General features: G+C 38.5%; 1 protein-coding gene across 1 annotated transcript in view; it reads left to right on the forward strand.

Moving 5' to 3' along the window:
- NEURL4 (neuralized E3 ubiquitin protein ligase 4) overlaps window positions 1–26092 on the forward strand; it is a 1403612-nt gene that overhangs the window by 994423 nt on the left and 383097 nt on the right. Inside the window, exons 22-23 of the mRNA XM_044076219.1 lie at window positions 3305–3463; window positions 3698–3877. Coding sequence (XP_043932154.1) covers window positions 3305–3463; window positions 3698–3877 — 339 coding nt within the window. The remainder of the gene's footprint in view (window positions 1–3304; window positions 3464–3697; window positions 3878–26092) is intronic.

Below are 26092 nucleotides of genomic sequence, written 5' to 3' on the forward strand. Positions count from 1 at the left end.
CAGAACACAGTAAAACATGAAATGAGAGAGAGAGGAGTATGGTTTCCACGAATGTTTGTCTCACTCAGATGCCTTCTATAGGTAGAAGCCATGGCATAAACTTTTTGTAGTTGGCCAGAATTTACAGTCACCATAGAATAAAATATGAAAGAAAAAAAAAATGTTTACTATTTTTTAAAAGCCTTGCATTGCTGATGTGCTTTGTAGAGTAGCAGCAGCTGTCAGGTCATAAAATGCCTGAAAAGCTACTTTTCTCAATGGGTAAAATGCACAGATTACACTAATAAATGGCTCACAAGGAAAGCTGTTGTCAGTACAACTGCAATTTGAGATGGAATGTGGCTCACACCTTTGAAACTTCCTGCAGGCTCTCTTCCCCCATCCCCCTCAGCCAAAGGTGAGCATGCTCAGAAAGGCAAGCCTGAAATGTAAACAAAGACAGAATCAAAACAAAAAAATCCCTGGGATTGTCCCTTTAATGGCCAGTGGTTCCAGGTATAAGGCAAGTAGCACGGTTGTCAGAGGACACCCTTGTTCATTTCCCATAATGGTGGAAACTTGGCTGATAATCTAGTCAGTATCTTCACTTTAGCTAATGAACCCTCATAGATGCATTCTGCCATTCTTTTAAATTGTTCAGGGAAAAGCCATTTTATGTTAAAAGTCCGTGTAAAAATTGTCAGTTTACTATCATAACTGTTTTTTTCAACATCTAGGCTAAGTATTGCTAATAGCTCTTTTGTGTTTTGCGCATATTATATTAGCATCATTGTTCTAAATATGTTACCAGATGTTCACTATCCCCCTGACAAGCCCACATCGATGTAGTTTTAGCAGTATTTTTTCTAGCCTTTGAGCTCTCGCAATCATAAAAATTGTAAACATGGCTCAGTACTGAAATAGGGCCTGTATGATAACAGAAAGACTGTATTGTTTTTCTCTATTAATACAAGTGTTATTAACTGCCTTGTACCAGAAACATGGACATTTTGGCCTTCAAGAAATCTAATATCAGTTGCATCCAGACTTTAAGGGTAGAATCACCTGCTAATCTTCATACCTGTATCAAGCTATTGTCCATTCCAAGAGTTTCCAGGATGCCTGTTAACAGCTTCCTTTAACTCCTCAAAGGTTGTTGGTTATAATTGCTAATTTTGATATTTTTCATATTGTAGGGTTATATCTAGGAGTTAAGTATATAGCTGCATTGTATAGTGTACTGGGTAGATGTTCTGTGTATAAAGTTTCCTTTTTTATGTTGAAGTTTTGCCTGAAAGATTTTATCTCACCGAAATGTTTTGGAATGGATCTGGGACAAATTATGCATCATTATGACTGACTAAAAGAAAAGCACAAAGACATCTAAAGAATTTTTTCCCAGCATTTCGTGTACAAATCTAGATTTTTAGAAACCTTGTTATGTTTTATTTTCTTTGATTTTTCCATGCCTGATCACTTTGGTCAGATTAATTTTTGGGCCACCACCCCACATGACTATCTAACCTTCCACTCAGCTGCTCTACTGACTTGATTCATTCCTGTTCAGGGTGAGAAGTATTTGACCCATGCATTCCCCTCATGAGGCAAAAGCTCATCAGCCTACCCATTCCCTTTAGAAACAAATGTCGAGAGTGGTGCCTTCATCCATTGTGAAGTTAGGCCTTTATGTATCTACATCTCTTCCCCCTTATCTGCAACTCCCATAGTTTGTTGCTATAGAGGGTACATGCATTCTTTCATGCATTGTCCCCTTGTTATGCAGCTCATTGCTGTTCAGCTGTAACTATCACCTTGACCCATCTGTGATGCATGCCATAGACCCATGTCTTGCAAGATGGGAATATTGCAGCAGACTGGACTTGCCTCCCTTCCCTCATGGTGGACAAGTCAGTTTCAGCTGCTTACTCATACCATCCCCCACCCAACTCCTCCAGGATTTTGAGTCACTAGTTAATCGTGAGTGGCCTGTGTCATCAGTGCTGTGCCCCTCTGTACGACTGAGCTTGGCTAGCCAGATTGATTCTTGATGAAGTACATATGTCAAATGTTATGATAGATTTTATCTTTTTATGGTATGTATTTATGTTTATGATGATATTTTTGAAACTATGCAATTTAAAAGTTAAAAAAAAATATTACTTTTAGTATAGCAAGGTCTTTTTGTGCTTTGAATCATCAGCCCACTCCACTTTGATTGCGATCACTGCAGAAGATATTGACTGGAAGTGCCGTTCATTTATATGACAATAAAGACTGGTTTGAGATTTTCTACTTTTATGGCTGTATCATTGCATACACTCAACTAGCACCAAGAAGAGATATGACTTCGGCTGATCTCAGAGGACTTTTATTATTTATTTATTTTGTTTTGGGCTGCGGTAGCGTTGTCACCTCATAGCAAGATGTTGTCCCGTTCGATTCTCAGCTAGAGCGTCTTCTGTGTGGAGGCATACGTGAATAGGGTGTGCCTTTGTTGAAGGTTGTGCGTCAGGGCTGGTAACCCGGTACGTAAAAATCCACTACCAATCATTAGCGGACCAGAGTTCCGCTGTGGCGACCCCTAACCGGGAAAAGCCGAAAGACGCAAACAAACTGGGTAATGTCTGACTGGGCATGAGGCCCGGGGAGAAAATCTCCATACATAAAATAGACAGTATTAAACAATCAAATTGAACATGTATTAACCATCCTGTGACTCACACAAGGGATGTTCCATCAAAGCAGCCCTGCCTCCCCCAAAGTGTAAATGGTGGTTTCCTCAGTCTCCACCTGAGATAGTGCACCAGCTCTGTGTGCCCACCCTTATGAGAGACAAGTAGGAGAATCTCTTCACATCTTCCTGACCAGCTCCCCAAGTGCTGGGGTTTTTCATCAAACTCAGGTTGCCTTGGTCACTGTCAGGGCTCTGTCCCTCTCCACCTAACAAAGTCATGCTTGTTTTAGTATGGTCAGTTATTGTTTCTTCTATAGTGGTTCTTGGCAGAAAAGAACTAGTCCAAACCCTGCACTTTAGTCTAGATGGTCATTTTTACTGAATGGTCAGCTGATACTTTTACCATTATGTATCATAGTTTGGTACAGATTTAAAAAGACTGGTGTACATTTGAAAGTTTCAGAATGATTTTCATGAAAGAGATGGTAAAGTAACATTTTTCCCCTCAGCTTTTGAAACAGAACTCTGGGAGAAAAAAGCTATAATATTGTTAGACTTTCTACTACTCCCAGCTGTTGTGGAAAGTTTCCATTGTTTCATTTTATTAGCTATCATCCTTTGCATTCATAACTGTACTTATTTTCTTCTCAGATCCAGATAGATCGCTTGAATACTGTGTGGACATCATCTCTGTCACTTGGAGTGATTGGAAGCAACATAGAGAAGTTTAATTTCCCAGCTACAGCTTGTTCCATCAAACGTTCATGCTGGTTGATCCAGCGACACTCTGTCCTTCACAACTCTTTGAAAGTAAGATAAGCATCATTCATTGTTAATACATAAATGGAAGGGCCACAAGCCCAGCACAATGATTAAAATGTTACTGCATGTTTCTTTAATATGTTTTTGAAAAAAAAAAGGCCTCTTTTCCCGGGTATTGTCTGTGTCGGATCAGTTCAGCATTGTCATTTATTCATTTGTGAAAGCACTGGACTGAACCATTAGTGGTTTATGTTATAGTAAAACTCTGCTCTCTTTTAACAGATTTGTGAGAATTATGGCCCCAACTTGGACACATGCCCTGAGGGGACAACATTAGGACTTCTGGTGGACAGCAACAACAGTTTGCATTTGTTTGTGAATGGCATGGACCAAGGTGTTGCAGTCCAAGATATTCCCAACCCTTGTTATGGGATTGTAGATCTATACGGGCAATGTGAGCAGGTGAGAGTAAATGCATTCCGTATTTTGAGACTTCTTTCCAGTACTATACATATGTTTCAATCTGCTGTAAGTATTCTGTCCTTGGACCTGTTTTTTTGGTGGAACCACCAGGAAAATGGCTGTTTTTACTGTTTTCTGCAGTACATTCTATTTAATTGAATACTTGGGACATGGATAAAAGAACCGTCAGGTATGTCCACATGTTTAGTAAAGACACAGTGTATTAGGTCCTCCCCGTGGTCGAGTGGCCTCCGAAAGACATGCGTGAATGGGTGGCAACTCGGCACCATAAAAATCTACTGCAAATCATTAGTGGACCAGAGTTCCGCTTTGGTGACCCCTAACCGGGAAAAGCCGAAAGACAAACAACAACAACATACATAAGGAATGACACTACAGCTGTCTGTTATTTCAGAATGTGGGGATCATCTCAATTTAGGAAAGCTTACATGTACTTCTCTGTATCTCCCAAAGGTACAGACTGGATCATCCTTATTAGAATATGAGAGACTCTACCTCTATTTTCCTTAGTTTGTGTTGGATACCTGGAATGTTTTATGTTGAAGATGAGTGAGATTGCATCTTTGTTTCTCTCACAAAAATAAAATGTGCATCTTCAGTCTGAGATATGTGTTTGTACGATCATTTAGGATATGCAAGAACGTTTTTTGTCACATATGAAAGGTTAAACTTTTGTTTCACAGTAAGGTTATGAAAATGGAGTCTTTTTTTTCCCAACATCTTTATTAAATTTCCACGTGACAAAGGCAATCTTACATTTATATAAATGAAAAACATACAAAGTGAAGTCACTTTAGTTGTAAATAGTTTACATCACAGACACCTTTGAAACAACTGTAGCTGTAAAACATTACAAATCACTTAAAACCTTCTAGTCATTGTCAGTGAAGCATTATGTAGCTCATTTAAATCCTGCCGCTTAAACCTCGTTCCTGCTCTGCATATACTTTTCCCGTAGTTCCTATTTTTTTCTATGTAGTTTGCTCCTTCCCTTTTTTAAAGATCCCAGTTCCAGTTATTTTATCTCAGTTACTATATTCACTACTTCTAGTAAAGGTGGTCTAGACTTTGATTTCCATTTTCTAGTAATTGCTTTTTTGGCAGCCACCATAATTAGACTCAGCAAGGCTTTACTATGTCTAGGAAATTCCAGTTGTGTAGCAGAACTCAAAAAAAAAATCATCTCCCCAGTCAGTCCAATCCACCCACCCAGCATCTCAGACACAGCGGCCCGCAGGGGAATCCCAAAAGTCTGCCAGCTCATCATCCCTCCAAAAAATATGTTCCCAGCTACCTCTCTCTTGCTCATCACACCCCCAGCATTTGCTATCCACCTGAGAAAAAATTCTTTGGAGTCTACTTGGGGTAAAAAAATACCTATGTAAACATTTCCAGGCAAAGATCTTAAATATTCTAGACTTTGTTGCATATTTGGGAGATATACATATCTCCCCCATTGTCTCTGTGAATTGCTTATCCAATCTCTCTTCCCAATCCTTTCTAAGCTCCTCTGATTGATTCTTGTAATTATCATGCAGTATTTTGTATGCTTTACTAATTATTCCTTTTTTAGCAGCAGTTTCTGTTCTGCATTCTATTACAAACTCTACCAGTGCTGGCCTTTCATGTAGGAGCCCCTTATTTCTTTCCCTTTGCCTATACTCTGATATCAATCCTTGATTGGGAGGACAATCTCTAACATGCAGTCCAAATACATTTTTGGCCTCTTCCCGTTCTATTACCTTTCTAGTTATTTGTTCCCAATACCTTGGTTCCTTTACCAATTTTCTCCAATACATTCCAGCCCTCTCTTGCCTATTATTTGTATCCCTGACTACAGTCAACCCTATTGGCAAAATCTCATTTCTCCATTCTCATACTGGTTTGGTTCTCAGGATACTCCCTGCTATTTTATGAATATAATACTCTGTATGATTTTGGTTGTTCTTAAGAGTCTGCATCCAAAATCCCAATCTCTCCTTATTTCTTTAGCTTCCTCCCTGCGTCATCATCATCATCATCCCCTTCCACCTTGAATTATAGTTTTCTGCCTGTGCTTATGTATAAGAGCCTTAACTGTGTTGCGCTAAAATACCCCCTCAAATTAGGTAAGACTAGGCCACCTTGTTCTATTGGTAGAATAATTTTATCCCACTTGACCCTTGCTGTCTTCCCTTCCCAGATAAAATCCTTCAACTCTTTTTAAATTGCTGTCCACAATTTCTGCCCTGGTTGATAAAAGTATGCCTGACCTGCGTATAAGACTAAAGGGACTAAAAACATTTTAATGGCTTGTATCTTAGTATCCATATCCATATAACAAAAATTCCAGTTTCTCAATTTTTGTATTATCTTCTTTTTAGTCTCATCCCACATATCCTTAGCTGCCACCACAGAGTAATTTCTAATCCATACTCCTAAATACTTCATTTTATCATGTCTCCATAAATATGGATATTGTTGGACCAATTCTTGTGTGGGTACATAATTTACTGCTACTGCCTTTGTTTTAGTTTCATTAATTTTGTATTTCGAGAAGATTTGAAACTGTCTTAAAATGTTCCACAACACTATAAAGTCCCTTTCTGGTTTTGTCATGTATAGAGTACTATCATCTGCAAATAGAGCCAGCTTTTCTTGACTACCATACCAATTATATCCTTGAATTTCTGAGTCTTTTATTTTCTTTGCCAGTGGTTCTAAATATAATGCAAACAACAAAGAGGAAAGCGGACATCCCTGCCCTGGTTCCTCTACTCAAGCAGAAATTATTGGAGAAGACCCCACCCACTTTAATTCATGCCTCTGAGCACTCATATATTCTTCTAATCAACCTTATAATTGCATCAGGAAAGGCAAATGCTTCCATTGGCCCTGCTCATGACGTCCCAGTCTACTCTGTCAAATGCTTTCTCTGCATCAAGACCCACCAATAAAAGTGGTACTTTCTTACATTCTTCTTCCCTCTGGAACATCATTGTTCTGTTAATATTGTCAAATGTTTGACTCCACTCCACAAAACCACAATGAAAATGGAGCCTTGTCAAGGTTGTGAGACTAAATTTTTCTTTCATTTCTGGTGTAGAAAGTAGCTTTGACACACTTAACTATTACTTTTGCCTTAAAATGTAAGACATGTTAAAATAAAAGGTTCTGTTTTATGAATGCTGTGAAAAGGTTATATCAAGGAATTTGACTAACTAACCACGGATTTAGGAAAAAAGCTGCAGCAGATGGTATGGTTTCTTTATGGCAGTCAGTATTTTTCTCCATAAAACTCTATGAAACAAGACTGTCATTGAGGTCTGAGACCAGGAGTTGTAATCCAAATAAAACTGATGGTGTAATGCGGGTCAGACAGATAACACTTGTAGGCAGAGGTCTTTAGTAACAAATCACTGGTAAACTGCATATCCTGCCATTGTTATATTACAATCATTGCTGTTTAGCAGCTTAATAAGTGGCACTGCAGTAAAATGCATACAGATGTAAATAAAATAGCAGAAGACAACCTTGGATCCCTGTCCTTGACACTCGCATGTTAGAGTCTTAACAGGTGAATATTAGAAAATCATGGCTGAAAACAGTCATTGCAACAGGCAGCAAAAACTTGTCACAAATACCCAAGAAACAGCCCTAAAACAATACTAAATAACGGGGCTGAAGTCAGTCAAGAACTCTAATGATCAAGCAGAATTTAATAACACAAAACATAAAAAATGAGTTAAGCATTTTCACCTTTGCCAATAAGGACTTCATCAGAACTGATGACATTATATGAATGTTCATTTAAATGCAAAATAAATTAATGATACATTAATTCTCATTTTGGTATTTACTTTAGATCTCCAGACAGAGAGCCAAGACTTTGGGCTAACAAAATTTACAGATGATTGCAAACTAGAGATAGTTGTTAAGTCTCTTTATGACACTCAAATCTTCCAGAATAAACTTTCCCTAGTAGACTCCATGTGTAGTAAAAATTGAACTTACTTTACCCCATATCTGCATGTTATGCAGATGCATTGGAAGCCTCTGACTTTATGAACTTTATCTTCTACATAGATTAGTTAAAAAAGTTTAGCTTTCTTTTAAATTCCTTTATGGCAATGGGATTTTATTTTAACCCTTCAAATGTTTAGTTGATAAATGCATTCAGTTGTACACCTTTAAATTTTAGAATTGTGATAAAGTATCTCATACTTCCTTTAATCTTCACTTACTGTTTATTGCTCTGCTTTGCCAAGTACTCGGTATATTTCTAGCTGTTCATCATTCACACTACCTGAGTGGCATATGGGTTCTGTGCCTGCACAAACCCACATTGTCAGCTTTCCAGAAATCTAAATTTCCTACTCTGACTCCCTGTGAAAGGGCTTAGCCAAACCCTTCCATCAGGAGAAGCCTGATCCCTGCCACAAGAAGTCAGTCGTCCAGTCTTTTAGGGACAGCTGTAAAAATCACAGAATTGAATCTTCTCAGCAGCCTGCATTGGTGGATTACAGCTTCCAGACTCAGATAAGGTAAAAAGATCCTTTTGGGAGCTTCTATTTCGCTTTATTATTATCATGTACTTTCGATTTCTTTCTGTTTTATTAAAAAAAAAAATATATATATATATATATATATATATATACACACACACGTTTGTGTGTGGTTGTATAAATACATACATACGTGTGTGTGTGTGAGTATATACATAGATATAGATGTATATATATATATATATATAGATATATATAGATATATATATATATATATATTTTTTTTTTTATTTTTTTTTTCTCCTCCTTTTGTTAATTCCTCTGGAAATTCTAACTTACTACTCTGTTTTTATACTTAGTACTGTTTTAAGCCATTATGGGACATTTCTCAAGAGTTTTATGACGTGCTGGGAAACTGAAGTTCTTTGGTGAACACTAGGGACTGTCTCGTTTATGTAGAATCGCAATTTAATTGTGCTTGTTTGTTGTTTATCTGCTTCATTTTGAAGTTCTGACAGAAAAATATTTAATGCTTTCACTTTTTTTCATTAATATTGTATTTGCAACTGATTTAACACTGATACAGCCATTTTCATCATTAAATCACAGTTTTAACTGCAACTTATTTATTTGCATTTCCTGTGGAGTTTTTTTTTTTTAATATGGAAATGTTTAAGTAAATATTTATGTATAATGCTTTAAAGGTTTTTCTGTTTGACTTAAGGGCATATATTTGATATTTTGGCACTATTTGGACAAGTTAATTTTACTTGTTGCGGTAACTGGGTGTGCTGTATTTTACTACACAAAGTAGGTCGTAGAACATTTTAAACTATTTCAAGTATATTTTATGCAGTTTAGCCCTATTTGCAGTGTGGGGAGATAGTTTGTCTTTTCTTTTATTGCTGCCCTTAGTCAGCTTTTAATAGTGTTGTTCTGGCTGATGTTTTTTCTCCTGTCCTCCTACAGTTGCCCCCACAAATGATTATGAAAACAGTAGTGAGCACTCTGAGTCTTTGAAAGTTGAACAAGTTCAAAAACCCAAGCAGGTGTTGACCTTTACACAGATGCTAGCTAGGTTTACAGATGGATTTGATTGGAAGAAGTCTGCAGCTATGCCTGAGACTGGCAGTGTCTTATTGTGAATGATATTCCAAATGTTTTGTTTGTTCCACTTCTGTTACTGTCCTTAAAAGATGTCTTTAAAACTGCACATGAAGTACAGTTGGTTAATGAACCAGTTCCTGAAAAGGCTATGTTGAAATACAATGTGTACTTTCATTTTGCAGTTCTCTTTGCTCCTTTATCAGCTGACCCAGTTGCAGTTTCTCCAGCTAACTCTTAATCCCCAGATAAAATTGGTAAGTGGTTAGAATGTCTGGGGAAACAAATTGGCTAAGTCTAGTATAGTCTTTAAAATTTTAAATAATCTGAGCTTTATGTAGAAGTTCATTTTGCAATGTGCTTACAGTTTAGATGAGTTTTGTTGCATCTTTGCCTACTGAACAGAAGTGTTGTATGAATGAGATGTTTCTAATGTGACTGAGGTTTTAAAACATACTTTGAGGAGTGTCTTGGAAGGTGCTACACAATTTCTAGAAATGAAGCTGCTTCTGTTATATTGAGAAGGTATGTATGGTTACATAATCATAATTTTCTGAGGATTTAAAAAACAAGATTTTGAATGTTCCTTTAAGTTGTGAATTCTTGTTTGGCCCTACTACCACTGAGATTTTCAGATAATGGTACAGAAGTGGTAAATTGATGCCCGGGATAACTAAAATGTTTCTTATTCTCAAGTTTTCTCCTAACAAGAAGTCCAAATTCAAAAGGTGGAGCAAATAAAAATCCCAGCCCAACAAGAACAAGGTCCCAAGAGGAAGTAACAGAAGGATAATGCTCCCAATCCAAAATAAAAGGGGCTACTTTCTCAAAAAAGATCATCCCCTTACTAAAGCATGACTATGCCAAGACTCTGGGCATCCAGTTCCTTCCTCCTGTCCCTCCTTCCCTTTCCCGTTCTCTCAGGCTTTCACTTAACCCAGCAGCCTGGCCACACATAGTCTAAGACAAATGGGTGCTGAGAATAATATAGAGAGGATACTCTGTGTTATACAGAAAATCTTCCTCCCTTCAGGGGAAGAAACAGTATGCACCTGCCAAAACAAACATCTGTTCTGTCCAGTACTTCTTCACAAGTTGCAAGCAGAGTTTATAGAACCAGTTCCTGCACCACAAAAAGGAAAAGGATTTTTCTCCACAATCTTTTTTGGTAGCCAAGTCCAGTGTTAGATTTGTCGTACCTTAATACCTTTAAGAAAGTACTCAAATTCCAAGTGCTCACTCTGCAAACTGTCCTACCCCTTCCTCTGGACCACTTTTTCATGGTGAGTATAGATCTGAAAGATGCTAATCATATTTCAATTGCTTCCAACTTCAGGTTGAACCTATGAAAGTTGTGTTTCACACCTTCACAGAGAATTGTCTTGTTGGGGTGTATGATGGCTACAGAAAACAAAGACAAAGTCCTGATTGTTCAGGATTTCTCTGTTCAAAAAGCTGCCTCTGCAAGAAAGTTTCTCAAAATTCTAGGCCTTGTGACATCAGTGACCTTGATGATGCCACTCATCAGACTCCACATGAGAAAGTTTCTGTGGTTCTTAAAAAAAATTGTTGGATCCAGCACCTGCGTCCATTAGAGTTCCAAGTGGTGGAATTTATGAAATGAGAGTTAAAGTGGTGGTGGGCTCAGATGTTTCTCAGTCCAGATGTGCCCTTCTCTCTCCCCAGATAATCCATAAAACATGGAAATATTCCTATAATGGGGTTAGGCCAGGTTCAGGTATGGTATCCTGTTGTACAAGGAAGTAACAGTCCACAAAAAATCACAAAAAGTCGACAGGCCAAAAAAGACCCACAAAGATGATAGTGTGAACTATTTGAGGATAAAAAAAGAAATTATGCATTGTTACTTTTATGCAAGAAGTCCAGAATTTCGAAACAGAAGATATACACAAAGGTTAAGAGAAGTTAAAGGAAAGAAAAATGCTTGCACAAGAAAAACTGACAAAAGCTTCCAATGCAAATTTGTGTTTATTAATGCAACAAATTCATGAAAAACATTATATACACCAAGAAACTTTGGGCCATTTAGGAAAAAAGCAATTAAGTACAGAAATATAAAGAACAAAATCTACAGATTTTTGAAACATATAAAAAAGAAATATGGATATGGGAAATAGAAATCTGATATGGTGCAATATTTATGCAAAGGAGAAAGCTAAATTATGTAATTAATACAAAAAAACAGCTTCAAAGATATTCAGAGAGATATACAGGCAAAGGCACCCAGATATGGAAAATTTCACAGTACAAAAAAATAAGATCAAATCATCCTTATTAGAATATGAGAGACTCTACCTCTATTTTCCTTAGTTTGTGTTGGATACCTGGAATGTTTTTATGTTGAAGATGAGTGAGATTGCATCTTTGTTTCTCTCACAAAAATAAAATGTGCATCTTCAGTCTGAGATATGTGTTTGTACGATCATTTAGGATATGCAAGAACGTTTTTTTGTCACATATGAAAGGTTAAACTTTTGTTTTCACAGTAAGGTTATGAAAATGGAGTCTTTTTTCCCAACATCTTTATTAAATTTCCGTGACAAAGGCAATCTTACATTTATATAAATGAAAAACATACAAAGTGAAGTCACTTTAGTTGTAAATAGTTTACATCACAGACACCTTTGAAACAACTGTAGCTGTAAAACATTACAAATCACTTAAAACCTTCTAGTCATTGTCAGTGAAGCATTATGTAGCTCATTTAAATCCTGCCGCTTAAACCTCGTTCCTGCTCTGCATATACTTTTCCCGTAGTTCCTATTTTTTTCTATGTAGTTTGCTCCTTCCCTTTTTTAAAGATCCCAGTTCCAGTTATTTTATCTCAGTTACTATATTCACTACTTCTAGTAAAACTGGTCTAGACTTTGATTTCCATTTTCTAGTAATTGCTTTTTTGGCAGCCACCATAATTAGACTCAGCAAGGCTTTACTATGTCTAGGAAATTCCAGTTGTGTAGCAGAACTCAAAAAAAAAAATCATCTCCCCAGTCAGTCCAATCCACCCACCCAGCATCTCAGACACAGCGGCCCGCAGGGGAATCCCAAAAGTCTGCCAGCTCATCATCCCTCCAAAAAATATGTTCCCAGCTACCTCTCTCTTGCTCATCACACCCCCAGCATTTGCTATCCACCTGAGAAAAAAATTCAGTCTACTTGGGGTAAAAAAATACCTATGTAAACATTTCCAGGCAAAGATCTTAAATATTCTAGACTTTGTTGCATATTTGGGAGATATACATATCTCCCCCATTGTCTCTGTGAATTGCTTATCCAATCTCTCTTCCCAATCCTTTCTAAGCTCCTCTGATTGATTCTTGTAATTATCATGCAGTATTTTGTATGCTTTACTAATTATTCCTTTTTTAACAGCAGTTTCTGTTCTGCATTCTATTACAAACTCTACCAGTGCTGGCCTTTCATGTAGGCCTCCCTATTTCCTTCATTTTGCCTATACTCGTGATATCGATCCTTAATTGGGAGGGCAATGTCTAAACCCCAGTCCAAATACATTTTTGGCCTCTTCCCGTTCTATTACCTATCAAGTTAATTGTTCCCAATACCCTGGTTCCTTTACCAATTTTCTCCAATACATTCCAGCCCTCTCTTGCCTATTATTTGTATCCCTGACTACAGTCAACCCTATTGGCAAAATCTCATTTCTCCATTCTCATACTGGTTTGGTTCTCAGGATACTCCCTGCTATTTTATGAATATAATACTCTGTATGATTTTGGTTGTTCTTAAGAGTCTGCATCCAAAATCCCAATCTCTCCTTATTTCTTTAGCTTCCTCCCTGCGTCATCATCATCATCATCCCCTTCCACCTTGAATTATAGTTTTCTGCCTGTGCTTATGTATAAGAGCCTTAACTGTGTTGCGCTAAAATACCCCCTCAAATTAGGTAAGACTAGGCCACCTTGTTCTATTGGTAGAATAATTTTATCCCACTTGACCCTTGCTGTCTTCCCTTCCCAGATAAAATCCTTCAACTCTTTTTAAATTGCTGTCCACAATTTCTGCTCTGGTTGATAAAAGTATGCCTGACCTGCGTATAAGACTAAAGGGACTAAAAACATTTTAATGGCTTGTATCTTAGTATCCATATCCATATAACAAAAATTCCAGTTTCTCAATTTTTGTATTCTCTTCTTTTTAGTCTCATCCCACATATCATTAGCTGCCACCACAGAGTCATTTCTAATCCATACTCCTAAATACTTCATTTTATCATGTCTCCATAAATATGGATATTGTTGGACCAATTCTTGTGTGGGTACATAATTTACTGCTACTGCCTTTGTTTTAGTTTCATTAATTTTGTATTTCGAGAAGATTTGAAACTGTCTTAAAATGTTCCACAACACTATAAAGTCCCTTTCTGGTTTTGTCATGTATAGAGTACTATCATCTGCAAATAGAGCCAGTTTTTCTTGACTACCATACCAATTATATCCTTGAATTTCTGAGTCTTTTATTTTCTTTGCCAGTGGTTCTAAATATAATGCAAACAACAAAGAGGAAAGCGGACATCCCTGCCCTGGTTCCTCTACTCAAGCAGAAATTATTGGAGAAGACCCACCCACTTTAATTCATGCCTCTGAGCACTCATATATTCTTCTAATCAACCTTATAATTGCATCAGGAAAGGCAAATGCTTCCATTGGCCCTGCTCATGACGTCCCAGTCTACTCTGTCAAATGCTTTCTCTGCATCAAGACCCACCAATAAAAGTGGTACTTTCTTACATTCTTCTTCCCTCTGGAACATCATTGTTCTGTTAATATTGTCAAATGTTTGACTCCACTCCACAAAACCACAATGAAAATGGAGCCTTGTCAAGGTTGTGAGACTAAATTTTTCTTTCATTTCTGGTGTAGAAAGTAGCTTTGACACACTTAACTATTACTTTTGCCTTAAAATGTAAGACATGTTAAAATAAAAGGTTCTGTTTTATGAATGCTGTGAAAAGGTTATATCAAGGAATTTGACTAACTAACCAAAGTTTAGGAAAAAGCTGCAGCAGATGGTATGGTTTCTTTATGGCAGTCAGTATTTTTCTCCATAAAACTCTATGAAACAAGACTGTCGTTGAGGTCTGAGACCAGGAGTTGTAATCCAAATAAAACTGATGGTGTAATGCGGGTCAGACAGATAACACTTGTAGGCAGAGGTCTTTAGTAACAAATCACTGGTAAACTGCATATCCTGCCATTGTTATGTTACGATCGTTGCTGTTTAGCAGCTTAATAAGTGGCACTGCAGTAAAATGCATACAGATGTAAATAAAATAGCAGAAGACAACCTTGGATCCCTGTCCTTGACACTCGCATGTTAGAGTCTTAACAGGTGAATATTAGAAAATCATGGCTGAAAACAGTCATTGCAACAGGCAGCAAAAACTTGTCACAAATACCCAAGAAACAGCCCTAAAACAATACTAAATAACGGGGCTGAAGTCAGTCAAGAACTCTAATGATCAAGCAGAATTTAACACAAAACATAAAAAATGAGTTAAGCATTTTCACCTTTGCCAATAAGGACTTCATCAGAACTGATGACAGCATATGAATGTTCATTTAAATGCAAAATAAATTAATGATACATTAATTCTCCTTTTGGTATTTACTTTAGATCTCCAGACAGAGAGCCAAGACTTTGGGCTAACAAAATTTACAGATGATTGCAAACTAGAGATAGTTGTTAAGTCTCTTTATGACACTCAAATCTTCCAGAATAAACTTTCCCTAGTAGACTCCATGTGTAGTAAAAATTGAACTTACTTTACCCCATATCTGCATGTTATGCAGATGCATTGGAAGCCTCTGACTTTATGAACTTTATCTTCTACATAGATTAGTTAAAAAAGTTTAGCTTTCTTTTAAATTCCTTTATGGCAATGGGATTTTATTTTAACCCTTCAAATGTTTAGTTGATAAATGCATTCAGTTGTACACCTTTAAATTTTAGAATTGTGATAAAGTATCTCATACTTCCTTTAATCTTCACTTACTGTTTATTGCTCTGCTTTGCCAAGTACTCGGTATATTTCTAGCTGTTCATCATTCACACTACCTGAGTGGCATATGGGTTCTGTGCCTGCACAAACCCACATTGTCAGCTTTCCAGAAATCTAAATTTCCTACTCTGACTCCTGTGAAAGGGCTTAGCCAAACCCTTCCATCAGGAGAAGCCTGATCCCTGCCACAAGAAGTCATTCGTCCAGTCTTTTAGGGACAGCTGTAAAAATCACAGAATTGAATCTTCTCAGCAGCCTGCATTGGTGGATTACAGCTTCCAGACTCAGATAAGGTAAAAAGATCCTTTTGGGAGCTTCTATTTCGCTTTATTATTATCATGTACTTTCGATTTCTTTCTGTTTTATTAAAAAAATATATATATATATATATATATATATATATATATATACACACACACACGTTTGTGTGTGGTTGTATAAATACATACATACGTGTGTGTGTGTGAGTATATACATAGATATAGATGTATATATATATATATATATAGATATATATAGATATATATATATATATATATTTTTTTTTTTTCTCCTTCTTTTGTTAATTCCTCTGGAAATTCTAACTTACTACTCTGTTTTTATACTTAGTACTGTTTTAAGCCATTATGGGACATTTCTCAAGAGTTTTATGGCGTGCTGGAAACTGAAGTTCTTTGGTGAACACTAGGGACTGTCTAGTTTATGTAGAATCATAATTTAATTGTGCTTGTTTGTTGTTTATCTGCTTCATTTTGAAGTTCTGACAGAAAAATATTTAATGCTTTCACTTTTTCATTAATATTGTATTTGCAACTGATTTAACACTGATACAGCCATTTTCATCATTAAATCACAATTTTAACTGCAACTTATTTATTTGCATTTCCTGTGGAGTTTTTTTTAATATGGAAATGTTTAAGTAAATATTTATGTATAAGGCTTTAAAGGTTTTTCTGTTTGACTTAAGGGCATATATTTGATATTTTGGCACTATTTGGACAAGTTAATTTTACTTGTTGCGGTAACTGGGTGTGCTGTATTTTTACTACACAAAGTAGGTCGTAGAACATTTTAAACTATTTCAAGTATATTTTATGCAGTTTAGCCCTATTTGCAGTGTGGGGAGATAGTTTGTCTTTTCTTTTATTGCTGCCCTTAGTCAGCTTTTAATAGTGTTGTTCTGGCTGATGTTTTTTCTCCTGTCCTCCTACAGTTGCCCCACAAATGATTATGAAAACAGTAGTGAGCACTCTGAGTCTTTGAAAGTTGAACAAGTTCAAAACCCAAGCAGGTGTTGACCTTTACACAGATGCTAGCTAGGTTTACAGATGGATTTGATTGGAAGAAGTCTGCAGCTATGCCTGAGACTGGCAGTGTCTTATTGTGAATGAGATTCCAAATGTTTTGTTTGTTCCACTTCTGTTACTGTCCTTAAAAGATGTCTTTAAAACTGCACATGAAGTACAGTTGGTTAATGAACCAGTTCCTGAAAGGCTATGTTGAAATACAATGTGTACTTTCATTTTGCAGTTCTCTTTGCTCCTTTATCAGCTGACCCAGTTGCAGTTTCTCCAGCTAACTCTTAATCCCCAGATAAAATTGGTAAGTGGTTAGAATGTCTGGGGAAACAAATTGGCTAAGTCTAGTATAGTCTTTAAAATTTTAAATAATCTGAGCTTTATGTAGAAGTTCATTTTGCAATGTGCTTACAGTTTAGATGAGTTTTGTTGCATCTTTGCCTACTGAACAGAAGTGTTGTATGAATGAGATGTTTCTAATGTGACTGAGGTTTTAAAACATACTTTGAGGAGTGTCTTGGAAGGTGCTACACAATTTCTAGAAATGAAGCTGCTTCTGTTATATTGAGAAGGTATGTATGGTTACATAATCATAATTTTCTGAGTATTTAAAAAACAAGATTTTGAATGTTCCTTTAAGTTGTGAATTCTTGTTTGGTCCTACTACCACTGAGATTTTCAGATAATGGTACAGAAGTGGTAAATTGATGCCCGGGATAACTAAAATGTTTCTTATTCTCAAGTTTTCTCCTAACAAGAAGTCCAAATTCAAAAGGTGGAGCAAATAAAAATCCCAGCCCAACAAGAACAAGGTCCCAAGAGGAAGTAACGGAAGGATAATGCTCCCAATCCAAAATAAAAGGGGCTACTTTCTCAAAAAGATCATCCCTTACTAAAAGCATGACTATGCCAAGACTCTGGGCATCAGTTCCTTCCTCCTGTCCCTCCTTCCCTTTCCCGTTCTCTCAGGCTTTCACTTAACCCAGCAGCCTGGCCACACATAGTCTAAGACAAATGGGTGCTGAGAATAATATAGAGAGGATACTCTGTGTTATACAGAAAATCTTCCTCCCTTCAGGGGAAGAAACAGTATGCACCTGCCAAAACAAACATCTGTTCTGTCCAGTACTTCTTCACAAGTTGCAAGCAGAGTTTATAGAACCAGTTCCTGCACCACAAAAAGGAAAAGGATTTTTCTCCACAATCTTTTTTGGTAGCCAAGTCCAGTGTTAGATTTGTCGTACCTTAATACCTTTAAGAAAGTACTCAAATTCCAAGTGCTCACTCTGCAAACTGTCCTACCTTCCTCTGGACCACTTTTTCATGGTGAGTATAGATCTGAAAGATGCTAATCATATTTCAATTGCTTCCAACTTCAGGTTGAACCTATGAAAGTTGTGTTTCACACCTTCACAGAGAATTGTCTTGTTGGGGTATATGATGGCTACAGAAAACAAAGACAAAGTCCTGACTGTTCAGGATTTCTCTGTTCAAGAAGCTGCCTCTGCAAGAAAGTTTCTCAAAATTCTAGGCCTTGTGACATCAGTGACCTTGATGATGCCACTCATCAGACTCCACATGAGAAAGTTTCTGTGGTTCTTAAAAAAAAATTGTTGGATCCAGCACCTCGTCCATTAGAGTTCAAGTGGTGGAATTTATGAAATGAGAGTTAAAGTGGTGGTGGGCTCAGATGTTTCTCAGTCCAGATGTGCCCTTCTCTCCCCAGATAATCCATAAAACATGGAAATATTCCTATAATGGGGTTAGGCCAGGTTCAGGTATGGTCTCCTGTTGTACAAGGAAGTAACAGTCCACAAAAAATCACAAAAAGTCGACAGGCCAAAAAGACCCACAAAGATGATAGTGTGAACTATTTGAGGATAAAAAAGAAATTATGCATTGTTACTTTTATGCAAGAAGTCCAGAATTTCGAAACAGAAGATATACACAAAGGTTAAGAGAAGTTAAAGGAAAGAAAAATGCTTGCACAAGAAAAACTGACAAAAGCTTCCAATGCAAATTTGTGTTTATTAATGCAACAAATTCATGAAAAACATTATATACACCAAGAAACTTTGGGCCATTTAGGAAAAAAGCAATTAAGTACAGAAATATAAAGAACAAAATCTACAGATTTTTGAAACATATAAAAAAGAAATATGGATATGGGAAATAGAAATCTGATATGGTGCAATATTTATGCAAAGGAGAAAGCTAAATTATGTAATTAATACAAAAAAACAGCTTCAAAGATATTCAGAGAGATATACAGGCAAAGGCTCCCAGATATGGAAAAATTCACAGTACAAAAAATAAGATCATGAAGGAGGAATGTAGAATAGAAGGTTAGTAAAGTAGAAGTTAAAAAAATAGAAATTGAAGTTATGGGATGCTTACAAAGTGAAGGATTTAGTGTAGAAAGTCTAACACAGGTTATATCACAGCATGATGTTACAATGGGTTCCCAAGTAAGGAGAATCATGAGGAGTGGGAGATATCTGAAGAAATGTGGGCATGGAAAAGAAAAGGAGATTTAATATGGTGCAATATTCATGCAAAGGAGAAAGCAAAAGTAATTGATACCAAAAAGCAACACCAAAGATATTTGAAGAGAAATACGGACAAGGACATCCACATATAGAAAAATTTAACAATACAAAAACTAAGAAAACAAAGGAGGAAAGTAGAAAAGAGGATTAGTAATGGAGAAGTTGAAGAAATAGAAACTGACGTTATGGATTACCTGCAAAGTAAACGATTTAGTATAGAAAATCTAACTATGATAATTTCAGAGCATGATAGAATAATGAATCCCCAAATTAAGGAGGAACCAGTGGAGTGGGAAGGATCTAATCAGTTGCCATATGAAGATACTTTGGAACCTTCAGTAGGAGACCAGTGCAAAAGTTAATTTGGAGTTGCACAGCAAGGGAAGGTACAGGAAAGTGTGGCAACTCTGATGCAGACAATGTTGTGGAGCGATAGGCCAGTGGGTTGTCATATGAAAGAGCAATAGATGACATAGGGTGAACTTGAATAGAATATGGCACAGAAAGATTTTCTAGAACTTTCTGTAGAGTGCCCACAGGAAACGAAGAACAAAGAATATGCCCTTAGTTTAAAATAAATGATCTAAGGGAAGACTTGCTTGATTTAATAGAGATAGGTAGACATATTAAGATCAGTGAAAGAAATGGACTACAGAAAGTCAGTAAGACCCAAAATGTTAGAAGTTTGATAAAACAAAGACAGTAATCAGGACTGTTCATAGAAATTCATGATGTAAGAGAAGTAAATAGGATATATTACTATGTAGCTAAATTAATAACAGTCTTATCGTAAAAACACATGGCAATAAGGGAAAGGAAGGGAGAAATCAAATGCTGTAATGTAAGTACTGGATAGAGAAAACTGTATAGTAATTAAGCAAGATGTGTGGCTGTTAGAGTACAGAAGAGGGAACAGATCAACAAAAATACTCAAAGGTAAAAGTGATAAAAGCAACGCACAGTATCAGAACAGACCAGGATCTATAATATACTATTGCAAATAATAAATTAAAGGTAATAATGCAGGCAAAAAAGCTTAGAAGATATGTAGATAAAGGAAAAATTACAAAATAAGCAATTTATTGATGGCCAAAAAAAGTTTTATAGAAAATTGGGAAACAAGGAAAAATTAATGGAGACGGCACCAAAAAAAGAAGAAATAGATAAATTTTGGCGAAATATCTATGAAGATCCTGTGGAACATAGCAAAGATGCCGAATGAAAAGAAGTAAAAGAAAGAATAAGAAGTTCAAATGTACAGAATATGAAATGGAATAAAGTAATGGACAGAGAAGTTGAAACAAAATTAAGAAAAGCTCCTAATTGAAAAACTCCAAACCCAGAAGTATACCTAACTTCTGGCTTAAAAGTATTAACATCTTTACATGAAGATTTAGCCATAAGTAAGAACTATTTATATGCACATGCCAAACAGATGCCATCCTGGTTAACAACAGGAAAAACGATACTCCTTCTTACGAGTGAACCTGCAAAGTATCCTAAAAACCTATAGGCCAATAACTTGCCTTCCAACAATGTGTAAACCATACACTGGAATTGACGCCGACAAGAGTTTGTACTTATTTAGAAGAAAACTCAGTCATGGCAATAGAACAAAAGGGTAATAAAAAAAAGTCATATGGAACAAAGGATCATTTGTTAAAGTCATAATGGAGAATTAAAAAAGGGGGAAGGATCAAAGTATTGCATGGATAGACTGTAAAAAAGCATTTGACCGCATCCCACATTCATGGATAAAAGAGTGCTTACAAATGTATAAGATATATTCTACATTGATCAATTACATTACAGTGACCATGAAACCGTGGCAAACCACTTTACAGTCATGCCATGATAAAGGACAAATTGTTATCCTGGGGACAAAAATTCAAAGGGGGATATTCTAGGGTGACTGTTTTTCACCTTGTCTCTTGTCTTGCCCTTAACCCATTAAGCTGTCTGCTTAATAGATTAGATCATGGCTATAGTCTGGCTCCCAGAAACAAACAAAATGTAAAGTCTTCTCATCTTATGTTTGTGGATGATTTAAAACTGTAGTTCATCATATGAGGATCTGAAAGTACAACTGCAAGAAGTCAAAGCTTTCTCGGATGATATAAGAATGTCATTCAGTCTTGGTAAATGTGCAAAAGCAACCTTTAAAATAGGAAAGCTGCAGCACCAAGAAAATGTCAGTCTCAGTCAGGGATGTGATATAAAAGAAGTTGAGGAAGGAGGAGTATATAAATATTTGGGAAATGATGAATCAACAATAAAACATAATCAAATGTTAATAAAACTTGGTAAGGAATATTTTAGAAGAATAAAATTAATACTGAAAACAACTCTGACATCTAGGAACAAAGTCCAAGCTGTAAGCTAGTTTGCTTTTCCTGTTCTAACTTACAGATCTGATGATGTTAATCTTCTTTCCATTCATCACGGATGGGTTCAGTTCCAAGCCCTCGGAACCGAGTCGGCCAAATAACAAAACACGCGCCAGCCAAAAAACTCTCAAGCTAAGTCTCTCCCTGTTACCTCAGATCTCGTTTGCCGCATAGCCATAAAGCCACATTTCAGCCGAGCTCCTAGCTAAGTGAAATCTCTTTTGATATTTGTGTAAAAATATTTGGATTTTTCTTATTTACTAAGTGATTGTTATTTCTAGTGGGTTTATCTTTGGTCTTACCTTTTCCTATCTACTCTACCCATCTTTACCATTGGTAATCTTTCAGTACCATTGTTGGTACGGCCATTCCCCTTTCTTGTTTTCTAGTGTTTCTCTCCCCTTTGGTGTGTGTGTGTGTGTGTGTGTGTGTGTGTGTGTGTGTGTGTGTGTGTGTGTGTGTGTGGGATAGTAGTGAGTTATTGTGGACTTTTTGTATTTTTTGACCGGTTTGTAGTTCTTTCACTTTAGTTCGCTTTAGTTGTGAAAAATGTTGGATAAAAAAGGTACTTCAGGATTCAAGCATTGTACTTCTTGTAAGAGCAAGCTACCTGTCAGTGACTTGCATGATGATTGTGTATACTGTTTGGGAGTGGGTCACCTTTTGGTGCAGCCTCCATGTGATATTTGTCAAAGCTTCAGTCTACGGACTCTTAATGAACGTAAAAACAAGCTCATTCTGAAAGGGTTACTCAGGTCTCTCTTTTCAGGGGCCATTTCTGCGAGGGAGGTCTCAACCCCTCCTTCTAAGGACAAAAAGAGATCCCATTCTGTTCCTTCTTCACCATCAGATGATCAGAGCAAATCTGGGAAATCTAAAGTCCCCAAATTGTCTTCGGCCATAAGTCTGCCTGTTTGGCACCGATCCCCTCTGCGCTGATCGTCTCAAACTTCTACTCCGTCGCCTGTTTTGGCACACACCATGCCTCCTGCACCGATCATTGATCTTATGATGCCTACTTCGACTTCGGCAGCTGTAGCTAATTCAGCTCAGGGCACTCCAACTTAGACTCCGGTTACCTTTTTGGAACCGACCTGTTTGGCTCCGAGTGCCATTTCGGCTCTGAGCGTTTTAACGACCACGTTGGATCTGACCCCATTGCTTCTGGTTTCAAAACTGGAGACCTCGTTACTGGCGGATCTTGTACCACGGACCCCGATACTCACCTTCAGTAGATCCTTTTCAGGGCCAAGCACATAGCCCTTTTCTCAAATGTCCAGACTCCCAGTCTGTAGTATCCACTAGATCCACCAGAAGCCTTCTGGAATGGAATGTGGTGCATCTTGTGGACCAGCTGTCGGTAGCCAAGGGGATCCCCTCTCTTTCTAGAGCCCAACCTTCTTCTGGACTTGGGTTGCCTCTTCCACAGACTCCATCTTACACTCCTCCTTCGACCATCTCTGTTCCGAAGCCTTCTGTTCCAACATCCTTCTTGGAACCCACCACCGCGGCATCTGCAGCTCACTTTACTTCGGCTCCGAGTTTGTCTCTTTGGTCCTCTGTTCCTGCTGAACCAGTCCTTCCTCAATCTATGGATTGGTTGAGGGTTGCTTTGGCCCGGGGTATGGTGCCATCTTTTTCTTTGGCCCCCTCCTCGGTGCAGATGTCCGCACAGATCCTGCTTGAGGCTCCTACCATGGAGGCGGATCCGTCAGAGTGGGGTGTGACCCCGGTCCCAAAGTTGTCTTTCTCGGTTCCAGGCTCCCACCCCTCTTCAGGCGGGCCTGCCTTTCATGTGATGGAGAGGGCTCTTGCTTCTTCCAGCACTCCTGCCATGTCGGAACCCCAGTTCTCCCCCCTGAGCTGTAGCTGTCGCAGACCACCCCCCTGGGACACCGGGCTGAGAAGCCGTGGGACACCCCTGTCCAAGGGACCCCCTCTTCAGAGTCCTCCTCAAAGACCCCCACTGAGGAGCCCCCTCGGAAGAAGATGTGCAAGAAGAAGCACTTCGACTCGCCTGAGGAGTTCTTAACTGAGGACACGAGTTATGATGATGGTGAAAGGTCCCCACGGTCACCTCCTGAAGATGTCTCCTTCAGAGACATCTTGGAGATGTTAAAGCAGAGAGGTGACTGGAAGCCCTCCAACCCTTCGGAGGAGTCTGCGTTCCTGCAGGCTTTTCATGTCCAGCCATCTACCTCGTGGGTGACCGCACCTGCCGATGAGCGTGTCATGAAGCATGCGTTGAAGAACCCTGACTCCGCTGATGTGATTCCCTGGAGACCAGACAAAATTTTGTCCCCCCATATGGAAAACTCGCACTGGTCCAAAGGGTTACCGGTTGATGCTATGGTGGTGGTGGCAGCCACAAAAAAGGACTTGGCTGAGGGAAGTCCCACTGTCAACCCATCCAACAGGGAGTCCTGGGTGGAGGACAGACGTGGGAAGTGTGTTTTTGCTTCATGGACCTTTGCTATACGATCCCTGAATTATTTGGCACATTTCACAAGGCTCCAGAGAGGGTTGATCTCCAAACTCTCGCAGGACAGTTGTCTGATGAGGTCAGGGACAAAGTGGCCTTGCAGCTAGCGACCCTGGAATCAATATCCAACTTGTCCATGAGGTTGCTGTCACACGTGACCGAAGGGGTGGCTAGAGCTGCAGGTTCAGGCGTTGTTATGAGATGGCATGCCTGGATGCACATTTGTGACCTTGCAGACTTCTTCAAATCTTCCTTCCTGAATGCTCCCATCGAAGCTTCATCCCTGTTTGGTTCCAAAGTGAAGGACATGCTAGCCAGGTATGAGCAAGATGGAAAAATCCTGTCTGCCATAGGGCTTTGATTTTCCAACCCTCAATGTACCTTTTCCAGGAATCAGAGGAGTGGAAAAATCTGGCATGAGAAATCTGTGTTCCTTCCATGCCGCACGTGGTGATGTCCCCAGAGGCAGAGGGGGTAACAACTCTGGAAGATGCCCTTATAGCGGCAGAGGGGGTCCTCGCAATCAAGGCTCCAGAGACTCTTTTTCTGGTCAGCTTCATCAGTGCTTCTGAGGAGTGGCCCGATTGCTTGCCTCTGGAAGCAGTTGGGGATTCTTTCTTTCTGCATCAACCTGCCTGTCTCTCTCTTACCACCGATTGTTGGATGCAGAAGATTATCACCAGAGGTTACAGCATTCCCCTTTCCTGTCAGCCCAAATTTTCAAGGAAACTTCCCAGTGTTCCACCCAGTCAAAGGGAAGAAGCAGCTTCAGAAATTGTAAAGCTGTCTCAAAAAAGAGTCATCCAACCAGTCCCAGCAGACCAGCGCAGATCTGGATTTTACTCTAGGTTCTTTTTGGTGCCAAAAAAGACAGAGGACTGGAGACCCATTTTGGATCTCAGCAGCTTAACCAAATTCCGGATGGCCACGGTTCAGTCCATCCTTCCTTTTCTAAGAGAAGGAGATTGGATGTGCTCTATAGATCTCAGGGATGCGTATTACCACATCAACATGAACAAACACTCCAGGAGTCTGTTTTACTTCTGGCTAGGGGCCATTCATTACCAATTCAGCTCCCTGCCGTTAGGTCTCTCTACAGCCCCCAGAGTGTTGACGAAGTGCATGGCAGTGGTGACAGCTCACTTGAGACTAAAAGGATTCCGAGTGTTTCCATATATGGATGACTGGCTCCTTACCACCCCCACCAAGCATCTTGTGGACTCCGCTGTGCAACATACTGTCTCTCTAGCAAAATTGTTGGGAATTACAATTCACTGGGAGAAGTCAAATCTCATCCCTTCTCAACAAATAGAGTTCATTGGAGCAGTGTTCAATACTCAGTCCTGTCTGGTATCACTTCCTTTTCACAGACTCCATTGGTTGAGGCTTCAAATCAAAAAGATTTTCTCCCAAACATCTATATCTGCAAGAGAAATTCTCCAAGCTTTAGGTTCTATGGCTGCATCAATACCAATAGCTCCTGTAGCAAAGCTACACATGAATATTCTACAATGGCTCCTCCTGTGTCACTGGTTCCCAAACCATCATCCCCTGGATTACAAGATATGTATAACCAACTCCTGCAAACAGGACCTTCTATGGTGGATGAGGCCAAATGTAGATCTTTGGAGCCGCCCCTTTCAATCACCCCAGCCTACAGCCATTGTGACCATGGACGCTTCCCTGATCGGGTGGGGGGGCCATTTCCAGGGAAGACTGTCCAAGGCACATGGTCCACCTCAGAGGCCCACCTGCATATCATTGTTCTAGAACTGAGAGCCGTGCTGTTAGCGTTCCATACAGCTTTCCCCTCCGGGACAATTAAAATTCAATCAGACAATATGTCAGTG

The sequence above is a fragment of the Protopterus annectens genome, chromosome 7.part0 (assembly GCF_019279795.1).
Source record: "Protopterus annectens isolate FY-2018-M chromosome 7.part0, PAN1.0, whole genome shotgun sequence".
NCBI lineage: Eukaryota > Metazoa > Chordata > Ceratodontiformes > Protopteridae > Protopterus > Protopterus annectens.